At 56.3% G+C, this 16,272-nt stretch overlaps 1 protein-coding gene across 1 annotated transcript; it reads left to right on the top strand.

Annotated features, from left to right (window-relative positions):
• The first annotated feature begins 547 nt into the window (after positions 1 to 547).
• Positions 548 to 15,439, top strand: LOC124528092 (complement C4-A-like). Its single transcript, XM_047101452.1, has 41 exons — positions 548 to 624; positions 764 to 962; positions 1,450 to 1,651; positions 1,861 to 1,931; positions 2,012 to 2,100; positions 2,314 to 2,396; positions 2,578 to 2,674; positions 2,835 to 2,940; positions 3,041 to 3,173; positions 3,647 to 3,762; positions 3,868 to 4,044; positions 4,197 to 4,379; positions 4,512 to 4,697; positions 4,813 to 4,971; positions 5,248 to 5,374; positions 5,552 to 5,626; positions 5,905 to 6,102; positions 6,194 to 6,305; positions 6,397 to 6,467; positions 6,743 to 6,882; positions 6,998 to 7,207; positions 7,455 to 7,506; positions 7,623 to 7,712; positions 7,849 to 8,058; positions 8,238 to 8,313; positions 8,476 to 8,632; positions 8,734 to 8,850; positions 8,957 to 9,128; positions 9,327 to 9,559; positions 9,633 to 9,800; positions 10,172 to 10,231; positions 11,228 to 11,321; positions 11,401 to 11,587; positions 11,710 to 11,800; positions 11,937 to 12,011; positions 13,862 to 13,964; positions 14,125 to 14,214; positions 14,298 to 14,396; positions 14,497 to 14,580; positions 14,862 to 14,994; positions 15,158 to 15,439. Exons 1-41 carry the CDS (start codon positions 560 to 562, stop codon positions 15,297 to 15,299), a joined length of 5,232 nt encoding a protein of 1,743 aa, XP_046957408.1. The 5' UTR covers positions 548 to 559; the 3' UTR covers positions 15,300 to 15,439.
• Positions 15,440 to 16,272: the final 833 nt, after the last annotated feature.

Genomic DNA, 16,272 nt, shown 5'->3' with positions numbered 1-16,272 from the left:
GCCTGAGCTTTGCCTCATTGTTCAGAGAAATAAGTACATTAAGGTCGGTTCTCCCTGTAGGATGGTGAAGGTATGCCCGATCTCCTAAACCACAGAATTTCTGTTAAGGCCTACACAAAGCAAAGGCCTGGTGTCATTCAGGTTTTGTGGGGGTTGTGGTATGAGAGAAGTGTCTTGTGCCCCCTCGTGCTGAGCCACATTGGTCTCTACTCTGCCCATGCCTACTGGACCATCTCTCTATATACATGTACGCAGATACATGCAGTAGGGGGGCTGCCCAGGGCTCTGGGTGAGAGGGGTTAACAGGGAAGGACAATATGTAACTCCAAGCCAGGATTTCCTCAGATTCTCTCAGAGACCCAGGTGCCCGGGGTGTGTGCCCTACCCCCTCCAAATACTGGGCCTAGGGCCAGTTGCATTTCTTGCCTGTCACATGGTTTCCCAGCTTAGTTTGGCCAGGGGAGGAGCAAGGTCCAGAGTCAAATCTGCTCCAAGCTCTGGGCTGACTAGAAAGGAGGAGGCAGACAGACGGGTCTCATCTCTCTTGGATCTTCCAGCCATGAGGCTCCTCTGGGGGCTCATCTGGATGTCCAACTTCTTCGCCTTGTCTCTGCAGAAGCCCAGGTCCTGGAGGAAGAACACTGTAGTGCTTGAGTGGGACAGGGCTGGTGATGGGAGAGCAGGCGTGGGGGACCTAATTGTGGAGTGAGGGGTGGAGGGGCCCGAGTGTCACTGAATGCTGACCCCTTCCTGTTCTCCCTAGGTTGCTCCTGTTTTCTCCTTCTGTGGTTCACCTGGGGGTTCCTCTATCAGTGGGGCTACAGCTCCAGGATGCTCCCCGGGGACAGGTAGTGACAGGATCAGTGTTCCTGAGAAACCCATCCGGCTTGAAAGCACTCTGCTCCCCACAGGTGGACTTCACCCTCAGCTCAGAAAAAGACTTTGTGCTCCTCAGCCTCCAGGTAACTGGACTCCACTCCCTTCTACTGCTTCTTAGCACTTCCCACCCTGTCACCCTGTTCCCTTCTGTCTTCTTCTTGTTTTTTTAACATTTACTTATTTATTTTTGAGAGAGAGAGAGAGAGAGAGGGAGAGAGAGAGAGAGAGAGAGAGAGAGAGAGAGAGCACACAAGTGGGGGAGGAGCAGAGAGAGAGAGGGAGACACAGAATCCAAAGCAGGCTCCTGGTTCTGAGCTGTAAGCACAGAGCCCGACTTGGGGCTCAAGCCCACGAACCTCAAGATCATGACCTGAGCCGAAGTCTGAGGCTTAACCCACTGAGCCACCCAGATGTCCCCGCCTCTGTCTTATAAGTGCTTTTGCCTTCTCACTAGCCTCCCTCCCCTCCTCTTCTCCCCCCATCTCCACACTGTTGCCTTTCCTGTTTCTATCTCAGACTCTGGCTTTTTCCTTCTGCTCTGTGATCTGCTCCCTCTCCATCTCCTGACAGGTCTCCCTGAAAGATGCAGAAAGCTGTGGCCTCCACCTCCTCCTTGGTGGCCCTGAGGTCCAGCTAGTGGCCAAGTCACCGTGGCTGAAGAATTATCTGTCCAGAAATACAGACATTCAGGGTGTCAACCTGCGTTTCTCCTCTCGCCGAGGGCATCTCTTTCTGCAGACTGACCAGCCCGTTTATAACCCTGGCCAGCGGGGTGAGTCTGAGCCCTAGGGCCTCTACCTTTGTCACCCAGTCTGCTCAAGACATGTTTGACACCCTGTAAGTGAGATAGCCTGATCATGCCACACAGGAAGGCTGCTTAGCAAATATTTGTTGTCCTTCCCCTCAATCCCTGGAAGCAATGGGGGCCGGACCCACCCTTTGCAAATGGATTCCTGCTCACCTCTTGCCTTCCTCTCCTAGTTCGGTACCGAGTCTTTGCTCTGGATCAGAACATGCGCCCATCCACTGACACTCTTACAGTTACAGTAGAGGTGAGACCCTGACCTCTGACCTTCTGTTCAGCAGGGCTGCTAATCTGACCTCCCTCTCATAACCACTTCTCCCATTGCAGAACTCTCATGGCCTCCTTGTGCGGAAGAAGGAAGTGTACACTCCCTCCTCCCTCTTCCAGGATGACTTTGTGATTCCCGATATCTCAGAGTGAGCTCCCCCCACCTGGAGATGGCCCCTCCCATTCCTATTTCCCTTGGCTGTCCCCCTCCAGTGCCCAGTCAGACCTCGAGTTCTCCCCCACATCCCCCAGTTCGGGTCCCCCCCCCACCCCCTGCCAGTCAGTCCTCCTCCCGGGAGCCAGGCCTCTGGCTGTCTGTGTGCCTCTTGCACAAGTGGGCTGAGTCCCTCTCCCACTTGTAGGCCAGGGACATGGAAGATCTCAGCCCGGTTCTCAGACGGCCGAGAATCTAACAGCAGCACCCAGTTTGAGGTGAAGAAGTATGGTAAGAGCTGGAGACACGAGGGACAGGCAGCTCCTTTCCTAAAGGAGATATGGATAGAAGGAGAGGTGGTGGGGGCAGGGCAGGAGCAGGGAGGTATGGGTACCACAGCCCGGAGGGGAGGGACGTCTTTGAAGGGTCCTTTCACTAGAGTCTGACCTGCCACCCCTTCACCCCGGGTCAGTCCTTCCCAACTTTGAGGTGAAGATTGTTCCCGGAAAGCCCTACATCCTGACAACGCCTGGCTTTCTTGATGAAATCCAATTAGACGTCCAGGCCAGGTAACTCTCCCATCCCCCACGTGGGGCACCCACGGCTCGCCACTCAGTATGAAGGAACTGTGAAGCCCTGCCTCCCCCTTGCCTCAGCGTGCCCCCCTCCCCACCGTGGACATTGCCCTTATTTCCTAGACCTAACTTCTTGATCTCTCTGTGGCGGCAGGTACATCTATGGGAAGCCAGTGCAAGGGGTGGCATATGTGCGCTTCGGGCTCCTGGGTGAGGATGGTGATAAGACTTTCCTTCGGGGGCTGGAGAGTCAGACCAAGGTAGGAAGGAGGGTGGGGGTGTGGGGAAGGTGAGGAGGGTGTGGGGGAAGTGAAGTGGGAGACAAATCGCACCCATACCCTGTTTTCTTCTTTCCCCCAGCTGGTAGATGGCCAGTGCCATATTTCCCTCTCAAAGGCTGAGGTTCAGGGTGCCCTTGAGAAGCTTAAGGTTAATGTTGCTGACCTCCCAGGGCTGCGCCTCTATGTTGCAGCTGCCATCATTGAGTCTCCAGGTGAGAGGTTTCCCTGATTATGATCCCAGACCCTTGCCTCTGACCTCTGAGCTGACCCTCTGTTCTCCAGCATCGACACCATCCTCTGTTCCTCTTACCCTTGTCTTATACCCGAAGCCAGGGAAGATCCAGGAGACTGTCTCTCCCCAGCTGTGTTTCTGGGTGGTTTTGGGAGAAGATGTCTTTTCCCCCCCTCTTTTTTCACTCATCCTTCCATACTTCCTTTCCTCCCTCCCTCCCTCCCTCCTTCCCTCCCTCCATCCATCCCTCCAGCCAGCCAGCAGACATATAGTAACACTATCTGTGTGCTGGGTCCTGTGTTGGCTTCTACAAACAGAGATGAATATAAGGTGACCTGTGCCCTAAGGGGTTCACTGTCTGGTGGGCAGGAAACACTTGAGCTGTGTTCCCCCTTGCTCTCCTGTTTCTCTCTCCTTGGCTATGGCTTTCTGTCTTCCACCTCTGTCTTGCAGGGGGAGAGATGGAGGAAGCAGAGCTCACATCTTGGCGTTTTGTGTCATCTCCCTTCTCCTTGGATCTTAGCAAGACTAAGCGACACCTCGTGCCTGGGGCCCCCTTTCTGCTGCAGGTTTCATCTGGAAGGGGAGGATGAGTCAGGGGAGGGGATGTTGCCAGGAGGGCACACGGCCTCACTGGCCACTCTCCTTTGCCTGTCCCACCCTCACTCACCTAGGCCCTGGTCCGAGACATGTCTGGCTCCCCAGCTTCTGGTGTTCCTGTCAAAGTTTCTGCCACGTTGTCTTCTGGATCTGCTTCTAGAATCCAGGACTTTGAACGAAACACAGATGGGAGCGGCCAAGTCATTATTCCCATTGCTACCTCTCCGACCATCTCAGAAGTGCAGCTCTTGGTAGGACTCCCACTCGTGAGACAGGGTAGCAGAAGGAAATAAAGGCTGGCTGGCTGGCTGGCTTTCTAAGAATCCATGTCCCAGGCTGGGGGAAGGAGCTGGGTACCGGGTCCTTGCCACTGACCCTATGCCTGCCCTGCTCTTCTTTCCAGGTGTCTGCAGGCTCCCCTCATCCAGCCATAGGCAGGTTTGCTGTGAGAGCCCCACGCTCAGGCTCCCCATTCCTGTCCATTGTGCGGCCAGATCCTCGACCCCCTCGTGTCGGGGACACTCTCAACCTGAATCTGCAAGCTGTGGGCATCAGTGGGGACAGCTTCTCTCATTACTACTACATGGTGTGCATAAGCTGGGTTGTCGAGAGAGGGGGGGTGCAGGGAGGATCTTAGGCAGGAAAGAACCCTTGGGGTTGGAGGGAATGGTTTCAGGATTGGGGATGTGCAGTGAAGAGGAAACAATTCTTGACCCAGATCCTATCCCGGGGCCGGATCGTGTCTGTGAATCGAGAGCCCAGAGGGGAACTGACCTCAGTCTCTGTGTTTGTGGACCGTCACTTGGTACCCTCCTTCTACCTTGTGGCCTTCTACTATCATGGGGGCATCCCAGTGGCCAACTCCCTTCGAGTGGACGTCCAGGCCGGGGCCTGTGAGGGCAAGGTAACTGGCATTGGGAGAGGTGGTGTGTCTGTGTGTTAGGGGGTTAAGAGAGAAAGAAGAGGGAATGAAGAAGCTCTCCCCACTCTGACTGCCCCCTACCTCCTGCCTCTGCCAGCTGGAGCTGAATGTGGACAGCAGCAAGACATATCATCCTGGGGAGCCTGTAAAGCTCCAGTTGCAAACAGATTCTCCAGCCCTGGTGGCACTGGGAGCTATGGACATGGCTTTGTATGCTGTGGGTGGGAGGTCCCACAAACCCCTCAACATGGGCAAGGTTTGTCAAGACCCTCTGTTCTCCCCAGCCTTCCCTCCTCTCTGTGGCTCATTCTCTTGCTGTCCTGAGCCCTGAGCCCTGGTCCCAGCCCCTAGATCTCACTCAAGCTCCCCACGGACTACCCCCAGTCTTCCCCCAAGCCCAGCCCCTTGTGGTCTCTATTTCCCTACTCTCTGTATGTCTTTCACGGTTGCTCGTACCCTGCCTTCTCACCTGAAGCCGAGCGCCAGTCTGGCCCCTCAACTTGTCTGCAACATTCCGGCCTTTTCTTGCCAGGTCTTCGAAGTTATGAACAGCTATGACCTTGGCTGTGGTCCTGGAGGTGGGGACAATGCCCGTCAGGTGTTTGAGGCAGCTGGTCTGGCCTTTTCTGATGGAGACGTATTGACCTCAGTCAGAAAGAGTGAGAACAGAGGAGGAAGGGGGAGTTGGGTGGTAGGGAAATCAGGAAGGAGGAGGGGTCTGAGGGTGTAAAATGGGAAGAGGATTGGCAGGATGGGCTGGGCCAGTGAAAGGGGGCAGGGAGGGGAGGTGAGAGGCCATACACCCTACTCTTGGCTGCACTTCTGCTTTCTACCAGGTATGAGCTGTCCCAAGGAGAAGAAAACCCGGAAAAAGAGAAACGTGAACTTCCAAAAGGCGATTCATGAGAAGCGTGAGTTGTGGGTGCCTATGTAGCTCTCCACTTGGGCCCAAGGGTCAGGGTGAGTGGGTTCTGCCTCTTGGCTGCTCTGCTACTGAGTGAGCCTGTATATGGTATTTGGGGCCAGAGACCTGAGTTCTGGGGTTGAATGTGGATGGAGGCCCTCTCCACTGGCCTCGTTTGAGTTCCTGATCTCTCAGGGTGAGTCCTTGTGTATCTGGAGGTCAGGGTGGGGAATGGGATGTATCTCCTTCCGGTTCCCCCACGTTTACCCTCACCTGGCCCTGCAGTGGGCGAGTATGCTTCCCAGGAAGCCAGGCGCTGCTGCCAGGATGGGCTGACACGGTTGCCCATGATACGCTCCTGTGAGCAGCGGGCGGCTCGTGTGCGGCAGCCAGGCTGCCAGGAGCCCTTCCTGTCCTGCTGCCAGTTTGCGGAGAGCCTGCGCAAGAAGTCCCAGTCCAGGAGCCAGGGGGGCCTTGCCCGAGGTGAGGCTCTGGGTGGGGCTGGGGGACAGGAAGGAGCACCTGGAAGGGCAGAATGGTCCCCTCCTCATTCCCCTCCACTGTGGTTCCCTAGTCCTAGAGGCCCTGCAGGAGGAGGACCTGATCGATGAAGATGACATTGCTGTGCGTAGCTTCTTCCCAGAGAACTGGCTCTGGAGAGTGGAAACAGTGGACCGCTTCTACCAGTGAGGGGGTGCGGTGGGCCTGGCCTTATCTCTGCGCTGTGTTTGCAGCCAGCCTAGGGTGTGACAGGGCTTCTCTCCTTTCCCACCACAGATTGTCACAGGTGCTTCCTGACTCTCTGACCACATGGGAGATCCATGGTGTGAGCTTGTCTGCAAGCACAGGTGAGATTGCCCTGCCTGGACCTCAGGCCTCCTGCTTCTGTCTCCCTCCAGCCTAGGCTCCCCACTTAGCCCTTTGCTCTTAGTATAGGACTTGGGGCAGAATGCTGGAGAAGTCTGTGTTGGCATGCACTGGGGCTGGGAGGCTAGAATGTGGCGGCAGGTGGGGGGCAGATCTGGGTCATCCCCTGCCCCTCCTGCCTGGGGCCCTGCGGCCATGGTGCCCCCTGCCTCTGGTCTCTGCCCCCTCTTCCATCCCTCCCTGCCTTGTCCTTCAGGCCTGTGTGTGGCTACACCGGCCCAGCTCCGAGTGTTCCGTGAATTCCACCTGCACCTCCGCCTGCCCCTCTCTGTCCGCCGCTTTGAGCAGCTTGAGCTGCGACCTGTCCTCTACAACTACCTGGATAAAAATCTGACCGTGAGGCCTTGCAGGAGCCTGAGCACACAGGGGAGTGGGTGGGAGCTGGGGCAGGTGAAGGGTGAGGAGCCTAACTGGGCTGAGGCTCTGGCCATCCCTGTCTTCCTGCACCCAGGTGAGCGTCCATGTGACCCCAGTGGAGGGGCTGTGCCTGGCTGGAGGGGGAGGGCTGGCCCAGAGTGTACTGGTACCTGCGAGCTCTGCCCGGCCTGTTGGCTTCTCTGTGGTGCCCATGGCAGCTGCTGCTGTGTCCCTGAAGGTGGTGGCTCGAGGGTCCTTGGAGTTCCCTGTGGGGGATGCAGTGTCTAAGGTTCTACAAATTCAGGTGAGTGGAGCACCTGAATCCAGGTCCCCAGGCTCCCAGATTTATACCCCCACACCCCTGCGCCCTCTCTGCTGGCCAGGCCAGAGACCCAACACCCAAACCCAATGCCTTGGTCTGTTTACATCTTCTACGATTCTGATTCAACTCTGTCCCTGAAGTTCAAACTCTAAGTCCTGGGGAATATGCCCTGGGAAGGGCAGGCTGTGGTACTATGTGACCTCTCACAGCTATGTTTTCCCTGAGACAGAAGGAAGGGGCCATCCACACGGAGGAGATGGTCTATGAACTCAATCCCCTGGGTGAGCAGCCCCCTGCCTCCAGCCATTAGTGTCTTAATGGGGTTGTAGGTGGTGGGGGCGGGGTGGGGGGCAGTATGGGCAGCAAAACAGACTGCCAACTTCCCCCATCTCCACAGACCACCGAGGCCGGACCTTGGAGATTCCTGGCAACTCTGATCCCAATATCATTCCTGATGGAGATTTCAGCAGCTTTGTCAGGGTTACAGGTGGGAGCTGTCCTCCAGTCTCTTCCCGGGAGCACCCTCAGATTCATGTGAAACCCACAGACCCCTGTTTGATCCCATGATCCCAATGGGTTCCCAGACCTGCTCTCTGATCCTTAACCCTCCACCTCCCCTATAGCCTCAGATCCATTGGACACTTTGGGCTCTAAAGGGGCCTTGTCGCCAGGAGGCCTTGCCTCCCTCCTGAGAGTTCCCACCGGCTGCGGGGAACAAACCATGATCCTCTTGGCTCCAACACTGGCCGCTTCCCGCTACCTGGACAAGACAGAGCAGTGGAGCACACTGCCCCCCGAGACCAAGGACCATGCTGTGGATCTGATCCAGAAAGGTTCTGGGCACAGGGGCAAGCAGGCATGGGGCTGAGAGAGGGCAGTTAAAGGAAGAGGGGCAACCCAAGTGGCTAGAGGGGAGAAGAAGGGAGGCACCTGGTGGGAATGGGGAGTGTGGCCTCGGGCACATACAGTGGGAGAGTGAGTGTCGCCTCAGCAGCTGCCTCTCCTCTCCAAGGCTACATGCGGATCCAACAGTTTCGGAAGACAGATGGCTCCTATGGGGCTTGGATACAACGGGACAGCAGCACCTGGTGAGGTTGGGAGAGTGTTTCTGGGTCTCAGAGAGGGGCTGGGGCTGGTGGGGGCAGAGCCAGGTACCCTGGGAGGGTGAATAACCAGGTGTCTGAGGGAATGGGGATGTGTCCCCTACAGGGACCAGTCACTATTCCCCACTATCCCTTCCTCCCCTCTAGGCTCACGGCTTTTGTGCTGAAGGTACTGAGTTTGGCTCAGGAGCAGGTGGGCGGCTCACCTGAAAAGTTGCAGGAGACGGCCAGGTGGCTGCTGTCCCAGCAGCAGGCTGACGGTTCATTCCAGGACCCCCACCCGGTCATACACAGGGCCATGCAGGTTCGGGGCTGGGAGTTTGGACAGAGGAGCCTAGGTGGGAGGACTCTCCTTGCCCCTCCCTGCTCCTAGTTGACATCTCCTTTTCTACCCCCTTCAACTAGGGGGGCTTGGTGGGAGATGATGAGACTGTAGCACTCACGGCCTTTGTGGTCATCGCCCTTCAGCATGGGCTGGCCGTCTTCCAGGACGACAACGCAGAGCAGCTGAAGCAGAAAGTGGTAAGAGCACCTAGGGGTCTGCCCTTTCCTGTTCCCCAGCTCTCTCCCTTTCTCTTCAGGAACCCAGGTGTCCAGCTCTGTGACCTGCCTTCCCACTTTCTCCTAGCAAACCTCCATCTCAAAAGCAAATACTTTCTTGGGAGAGAGAGCAAGCGCTGGGATCCTGGGGGCCCATGCAGCTGCCATCACTGCCTACGCCCTGACTCTCACCAAGGCTCCCGAGGACTTGCGGCGTGTTGCCCACAACAATCTCATGGCCATGGCCCAGAAGACTGGAGGTGAGTCAAGTTTTGGCAATGAGCCAGGGACCCCTGAGTGTGCCCAAAGGGAGAAATTGAATGAACACCTCAAGAGGGAATGAAAGCATAAGCAAGATAATTGGGGTAGAATCCGGAGAGCCCGACACAGAGAGCGTCACAGGGCCAGGCAACAAGGACCTGGCCCCCATTCACCTGTGGATCTCCCTTCACTTCCAGATAATGTGTACTGGGGCTCAGTCACTGGTTCTCAGAGCAATGTCGTCCCACCCACCCTGGCTCCTCACAGCCCGGCAGACCCCCTGCCCCAGGCCCCAGCCCTGTGGATTGAAACCACAGCCTACAGCCTGCTCCACCTGCTGCTACAGGAGGGCAAGTCAGAGACGGCCGACCATGCTGCAGCCTGGCTTACTCACCAGGGCAGCTTCCAAGGGGGATTCCGCAGCACCCAGGTAGGGGCTGCCCTGGGGCTCTGGGGTAGGTGGCCCTGAGACCAAGTACCTGAGTCCTGGTTCACCTCCCCAGGACACGGTGATGGCCTTGGATGCTCTGTCTGCATACTGGATTGCTTCCCACACCATGGAAGAGAGGGGGCTCAATGTGACTCTCAGCTCCATAGGCCGCAATGGGTTCAAGTCCCATGAGCTGCAGCTGAACAACCACCAAGTTCAGGGCCTAGAGGAGGAGCTGGAGGTGAGCCACTCCCTCACCTGGCTTGCCATGACACCTGGGCCTACTGCGGCCAGGCCAGAAGCCATCCCCAGCCCACCTCCCCCCTTGTGGAATCCCCATGGCCTCTCTTGCTGATATCCTCGTGGTAAGACTTGCAGTGTGACCTGGAGAAAGTCACATAACCTCCGAGCTTCATTTTTCCCACCTCAAAATTAATAAATGCAGAGGGTACCAAACAGCGTTTTTAGGAGGCTGAGGTGAGACTGTACATGAAGATGTGTGAGAGTGTGAGGTGGAAGAGAAGAGGTGGTTTTCAGGGAGGAAGTAAATTGGAGCAACGTTGTGCCCTCTTGTGCCTTTCTGACATCCTTTCCCTTTTCTGTTCCTGCAAGTTTTCCTTGGGCAGCAAGATTAACGTGAAGATAGGAGGAAACAGCAAAGGGACCTTGAAGGTGAGAGCCAGCAGCACTGGATGCCTAGGGCCCAACAGGGAGGGGCTGTGGTCTTGAGTGGGAGGCCTGAGGGCAGAGCTCATGGTTGGGGAAGGAGAGAGACACCACAAGGTTGGTGGCCCCCCTGCTCTTTCCTGGGCATTTTCCCTCACTCTGGTCTCTACCTTCTCTGGGCACCTGCTATTTCCTTTTACCCTTTAGTGCTGACGGTGCACACACGCAGCACCTCAACCCAGGCTGCTCCCCTGAGTCACAGGCCCATGTGTCCCACAGCACCTCAGACATGGCACGTCCCAAACCCCTTCTTCCTCCTGTGCCCCTCATCTGGCTGACAGAGCCCCTTCCCCACAAGAGCCCAGCCGCCACTCTGGAGGCCATCTTAAGTGTCCCCGTCCCAGCACTTCCTTACGGTCCCAGTAATTCCTCCTCTGCTCCCCTGCCACCCTGGGCTCTTGTCACTTGTTTCCTGGACTCTGCTACGATGATTTGGGAACTTCTCCCTACCCCCATATCTTACCCCTCTGATCCATTGTCCACACTGCCATGAGATCAACCTCCTGACAACACTAGTCAGATTAGCCCTGGAGAAAAGTCAGACTCTTCCACATACACGATCGAACCCCTGCCCACCTCCCCGGTCAGACAAAACCACTCATCTACATAGTTCTCCTCGCTTTCAGTGTCCTTACGCTGCTTTTTCCCCAAGTGACACATTCATTCTTCTCCTTCAAGCTTTGGCCAGAAGCCTTTCCTGAGCTTTCCATCCCAGCCTCCTCTGTGCACCGTGTAGAGCGCTTGCCCCTGAGTACTGGTCCCTGCTCCCCATGACACACAAGCTAACCCAATTCCCGGGCCTCCCATGTTTATGGACTGGTCAGGAGGGGTGAGAGGGGCTGAAAGGCCTGGAATCCCTCAGCCCAGGAGATGCCCCAGCTGTGACTCTGGAGAAAGGCCTGGGCCCCAAATGTCCTCTGTTCTCACTCCTTGTCGAGCCAGATCCTTCGTACCTACAATGTCCTGGACATGAAGAACACAACCTGTGAGGATCTTCAGATTGAAGTTACGGTCATGGGCCATGTCGAATACACAAGTGAGTGTTGGGGTTGGAGGCTGTGGGGCCCTCAGGGGGCTGGTGACAGGGGCCAAGCCACAATGCCATCCCTGTGCAGTGGAAGCAAATGAGGACTATGAGGACTATGTGTATGAGGAGCTCCCAGCTAAGGATGATCCAGACACCGGTTCCCAGACCGTGACACCCCTGCAGCTGTTTGAGAGACGGCGGAGCCGCCGGCGGCGGGAGGCACCCAAGGTGGCTGATGAACAGGAGTCCAGAGTGCAGTACACCGTGTGCATCTGGTGGGTGCTGGGGGCTGCACCCGACATGGGGGAGCTGCTGGGCTGGGAGACGGAAGCAGGACCGAGGCTGGGGCTGGGCATCTGCAACCCAGTGCAAGTGGGACCTGGACATGTCTCTGCAGGCGGAAAGACAAGGTGGGGCTCTCGGGCATGGCCATTGCTGATATCACCCTGCTGAGTGGATTCAGTGCCCTGCGTGCTGACCTGGAGAAGGTGCGGTCACCTGCCCAGAGGGACCCCTTGTGCCCTCTGGAGCCCTGCTCCATCCCTGAAGCCATTCCAGCTGCTGAGCCCTGTCTTGTACAGGGCCCGGGGCCACCTCCCTGTGACCATCTCTCCTTCCCCACAGCTGACCTCCCTCTCTGACCAATACGTGAGTCATTTCGAGACTGAGGGGCCCCACGTCCTGCTGTACTTTGACTCGGTGAGCAGGGAGAGGTGACGCAGGGAATAGACCACACTAGATTTACTGAGCATGTGTTACGAAGTTTCCCAGGAGACAGCTGTATGAGCAGCCAGTGCTCTTAGAGAGAACTTGGGATGTGAGCAGGGAGACAGGACAAAAGTGTGCCAGAGCAGAGTCAGGGGCAGGCCCGGGAGTCTGTGTTGCCTGTAGGCGATGGGGCTGAGCCCCTAATGCGGCGTGGGGGCCAGTGCCAGTCAGCAGGAAAGGACTTGAGAGTCAGCTGCTCATAAAGCTGAATTGGTTCAACTTGAGGGCTGCCTTTGTTTTTTGTTGTTGACCTTCCTAGTTTTTTCTGGTTTTGTTTTTGTTTTTTAAAGTTTGTTTATTTATTTTAATTTTTTTAAACCTTTATTTATTTTTGAGAGAGAGACAGAGTGCAAGCAGGGGAGGAACAGAGAGAGAGAGAGAGGGAGACACAGAATCCAAAGCAGGCTCCAGGCTCCAAGCTGTCATCACAGAGCCCGATGCGGGGCTCAAACTCATGAACTGCGAGATCATGACCTGAACCAAAGTTGGATGCTTAACTGACTGAGCCACCCTGGCACCCCTAAAGTTTATTTATTTTTGAGGGAGACAGAGAGAGAGAGAGAGAGAATGCACATGTGCACACGAGAGCCAGGGAGGGGCAGAGAGAAAGGAGAGGATCCCAAGCAGGCTCCGCACTGTCATCTCCAAGCCCTAGCGAGACCATGACCTGAGCCAAAATCAGTTAAGCAACTGACTGAGCTACCCCAGCGCCCCTGGGGTTTGTTTTTGATATTAAAATGTATTTTCTTTTATAAAGTGATACTGGTCTTGGATGAGTTTTTGTCTTTTCGTGCCATTATTTGGCTAAAACAAAGAATTATTAACCCTTTGAGTGCCCTCAAGCATTTTTTGAACATCAACTGTAATCTCTTGGGGAAAATGTGAAAAAGCTGTGTCGATACTGTAACACCATTAGCCAGGTGTGTGTGGGTCAGGGAAGATAGACCTTGTTAGCCTGGGAAGCCAGGCAGAGGAGTTTGGTTGAACACCATCGAAGATGAGGAGCCAGGAAGATTTCTAGGCAAGGAGTTGACCTAGGCAGCCCAGCGCAAGAGGGAAAGGGGCAGGGTAGGGGCTGAACTGGACCAGTGTGTGCGTGAGGAGAGGAGTCTGGGTCTAAGCTGTGAGCTGCAGAGTCATGGAGCATGGGAGAGTGACAGCAGCTGCCGTTAGGGTGACAGATAAAGGAGGACCCAGTTGCATCGGTGAGGAAGCAAGGCTGTCAGGAGTGTGGGTAGGCTTCAGGGGCAGGCAGAGTGAATTTGGAGAACTTATAGGTCCCACAAAAATCCTAATGCAAGAATGAGGCTGAATGTTTAGTGTGGGAATCATCAGCCTGGAAGGGTTTGGTGAAAGCCAGGGAGTGGCTGAGACCTCCTCAGGGAAGTGCAGGGGACAGGGGGAGCCAGGGCCAGGGAATGCGCCTCTGGGAAGGAAGAAGGGGGATGGTCAGGAATGGCGAGGTCAGAACCAGGGATGACCTTAAAAACCTTAAAAACTAACCTTAAGCTTGGAGAGTTTCATGCAGAATATGTCCATTATGTGGGACTCTGCCAAGGGGCCAGGGGCACTGGAGACTGGAATGAGGTCACTGTTTGGCAGTGAGGTCAGCAGAGACCTTGGGGAGCAGTTCTTAGAGTTCTGGCAGCCGGAAGGTAATAGAATGTGATGGACACTGGAGATAAGACCAACGAGTACCAGAGACAGGTCAAGGATATGCAGCACAGTGGCCTTCAGGGTCCAGGGTGTGCGCCCCTGACCGCTCCTCCCCACTGTGCCAGGTCCCCACCTCCCGGGAGTGCGTGGGCTTTGGAGCTGTGCAGGAGGTGGCCGTGGGGCTAGTACAGCCGGCCAGTGCAACCCTGTATGATTACTACAACCCCGGTGAGGACTTGGGAGACACTTGGGAGGTTTGGAGTAGGTGTCCCCATATGGGACATTGGGACCTGGGGCAATGCAGGATGGCAGGGGTGTCCTGTGGCTCCTTGGGACTGGGGAGGCAGTGAGGGGGACCTACATTCTAACTGCCCTCTCTCTTCTCCAGAGCACAAATGTTCTATCTTCTATGGGGCACCCACTAAGAGCAAACTCTTGTCCACATTGTGCTCTGCTGACGTCTGCCAGTGTGCTGAGGGTGAGAGCCAGGGCCTGGGGCAGGGGGTGGGAAGACAGCGAGGCTGGGGCCTACACTGTCTCATCTGGGCCCCCTGACACCAGGGAAGTGTCCTCGACAGCGTCGTGCCCTGGAGCGGGGCCTGCAGGAAGAGGCCGGGTACAGAATGAAGTTTGCCTGCTACTACCCCCGAGTGCAGTACGGTCAGTCTTCCCTCGCACCCAAGGCCTCTCTGCCTGGGCCTGCTCCTCTCGGCCTCAGGTGGGACAAACCTGTGCTCCCGTCTCTTGAACTCCCTTGTAGGCTTCCAGGTTAAGGTCCTCCGAGAAGATGGCAGAGCTGCCTTTCGCCTCTTCGAGACCAGAATCAGCCAAGTCCTGCACTTCAGTATGAAGGGAATAGTTGGGCGGGTGGGGCTGGGGGGATCTAGGGAGCTGAGGTCAGGGTTTGCGGCCTGGCTGCTTGGAATAGCTCAAGTTCAGAGTCTGAGCTCAAAGCCCCTCAGCATCTTAGAAGCTCTGGGCTTGTCCATAAATAGGAAAGCAGTTGTATCTCCCCATTAGGCACAGTGAGGGCAAAATGAACGGGTCCGTGCATAGCCCCTGGTCCCTGCTTGTCCTGTACCTTCTCTTCTCCTCTGACAACCCTCATGCACATTATCCTCTCAGCCAAGGACACCAAGGCCACTGCTGGTCAGACCCGAAACTTCCTGGTTCGAGCCTCCTGCCGCCTTCGCTTGGAACCTGGGAAAGAATATTTGATCCTGGGTCTGGACGGGGCTACCTATGACCTCAAGGGAGAGTGAGTTCTCCGGGCCCCTCTGTCTCTTGCTCTCCTCACACCTCATGAGGGAACAGATCCCCAGCACCCAGACCCTACCCCCACAGAAGCCAGGTGCTTCATGCTCTCCTCTCCCACCAGCTTATCCTCCCCACCCCTGCTGACCGTCCCTTTGCCCCTACAGCCCCCAGTACCTGCTGGACTCGAATAGCTGGGTTGAGGAGATGCCCTCTGAACGCCTGTGCCGGAGCACCCGCCATCGGGAAGCCTGCGCCCAGCTCAATGACTTCCTTGAGGTGTATGGCTCTCAGGGGTGCCAGGTGTAAGGGCTGCCCTCCCATCTCCCCCAGGAGGAGCCCGAGCCAGGGAAAGGTGATGCCTGGATTGTTGCTGTGCCCGGACCCCTGGACGTGGTCCCTGAGAAGGACCAGGGACTCAATAAAGGTCTTTGGCGGCAAAGTGTCAATGTGTGTCTCCAGGACTGACTGCAGTGCCCCCCTCCAGGGGGGCCCAGGCCAGGATTTGCATGGTCTTAGGCTGTCAGAGCCTGGATGACCCTTGGGGTATCCAGCTCTCCCTGAACACTCCCAGATGACACACTGCGAGCTCAATCCATCATAGGACCACCCCGAGTAGACTTGTGACCCATCAGCCTGCACAGGATCCAGCACCACACCGAGGCCTCTCTTCTGCTGTGCCTGTGGGGCGCTCCACTGTCCCGCTGTAGCCAGTCACTGTGGCCTCACGCAGGGCTTGTGCTCAGCTTAATACCTCAGCTCTTCTGCCTTATGAATGGCTGTCTGGCCACATGTTTCCCGCTCTGCCCTTGTGCAGTTGGGAGTTCTGGGGTTTCCCGCTTTTGGCTGACATCTGGTCTCTTGAAAGCCTGTTGATGTTTGGTCTTGTTACCAGTGGCATTAGGTAACTTTCCCAGTGTTATGCATGTCAGTACACTAAGGAGACTGCTCTTTTACTGGATGAACCCTTCTCACCTGCCTGCCTAGCTGCCCCCTGTGTGGGGGCACCCCTTGGGTCTTCAAGGCCGACCTAGAAATCCTTCTAGAGAAATCTGCCGAGATCAGTTTTGATGGAAGCTGAGTCTGTTCAGCAGCCTGCCATTCAATCGTCCAACAGCAATTTGTGGGCCTCTCACTCCCTGCCACACCTTCCTTGTGCCAGGTCCCCATCCCCTGTGAAGTGTGTGATGCCCGGGAGCTGAATGGTCCCAAGTGGCACACAGTTGGGGCATCTGACCCGATCTGGGAGAAGTGAAGAGGGACAGGCTTCCCGGAGGAAGTG

Source organism: Lynx rufus, unplaced genomic scaffold (genome assembly GCF_022079265.1).
Source record: "Lynx rufus isolate CCGP_SWC_20201006 ecotype Redwood Valley unplaced genomic scaffold, mLynRuf1.p SCAF_6, whole genome shotgun sequence".
NCBI lineage: Eukaryota > Metazoa > Chordata > Mammalia > Carnivora > Felidae > Lynx > Lynx rufus.
This window is presented reverse-complemented; position numbering and strand designations above follow the sequence as displayed.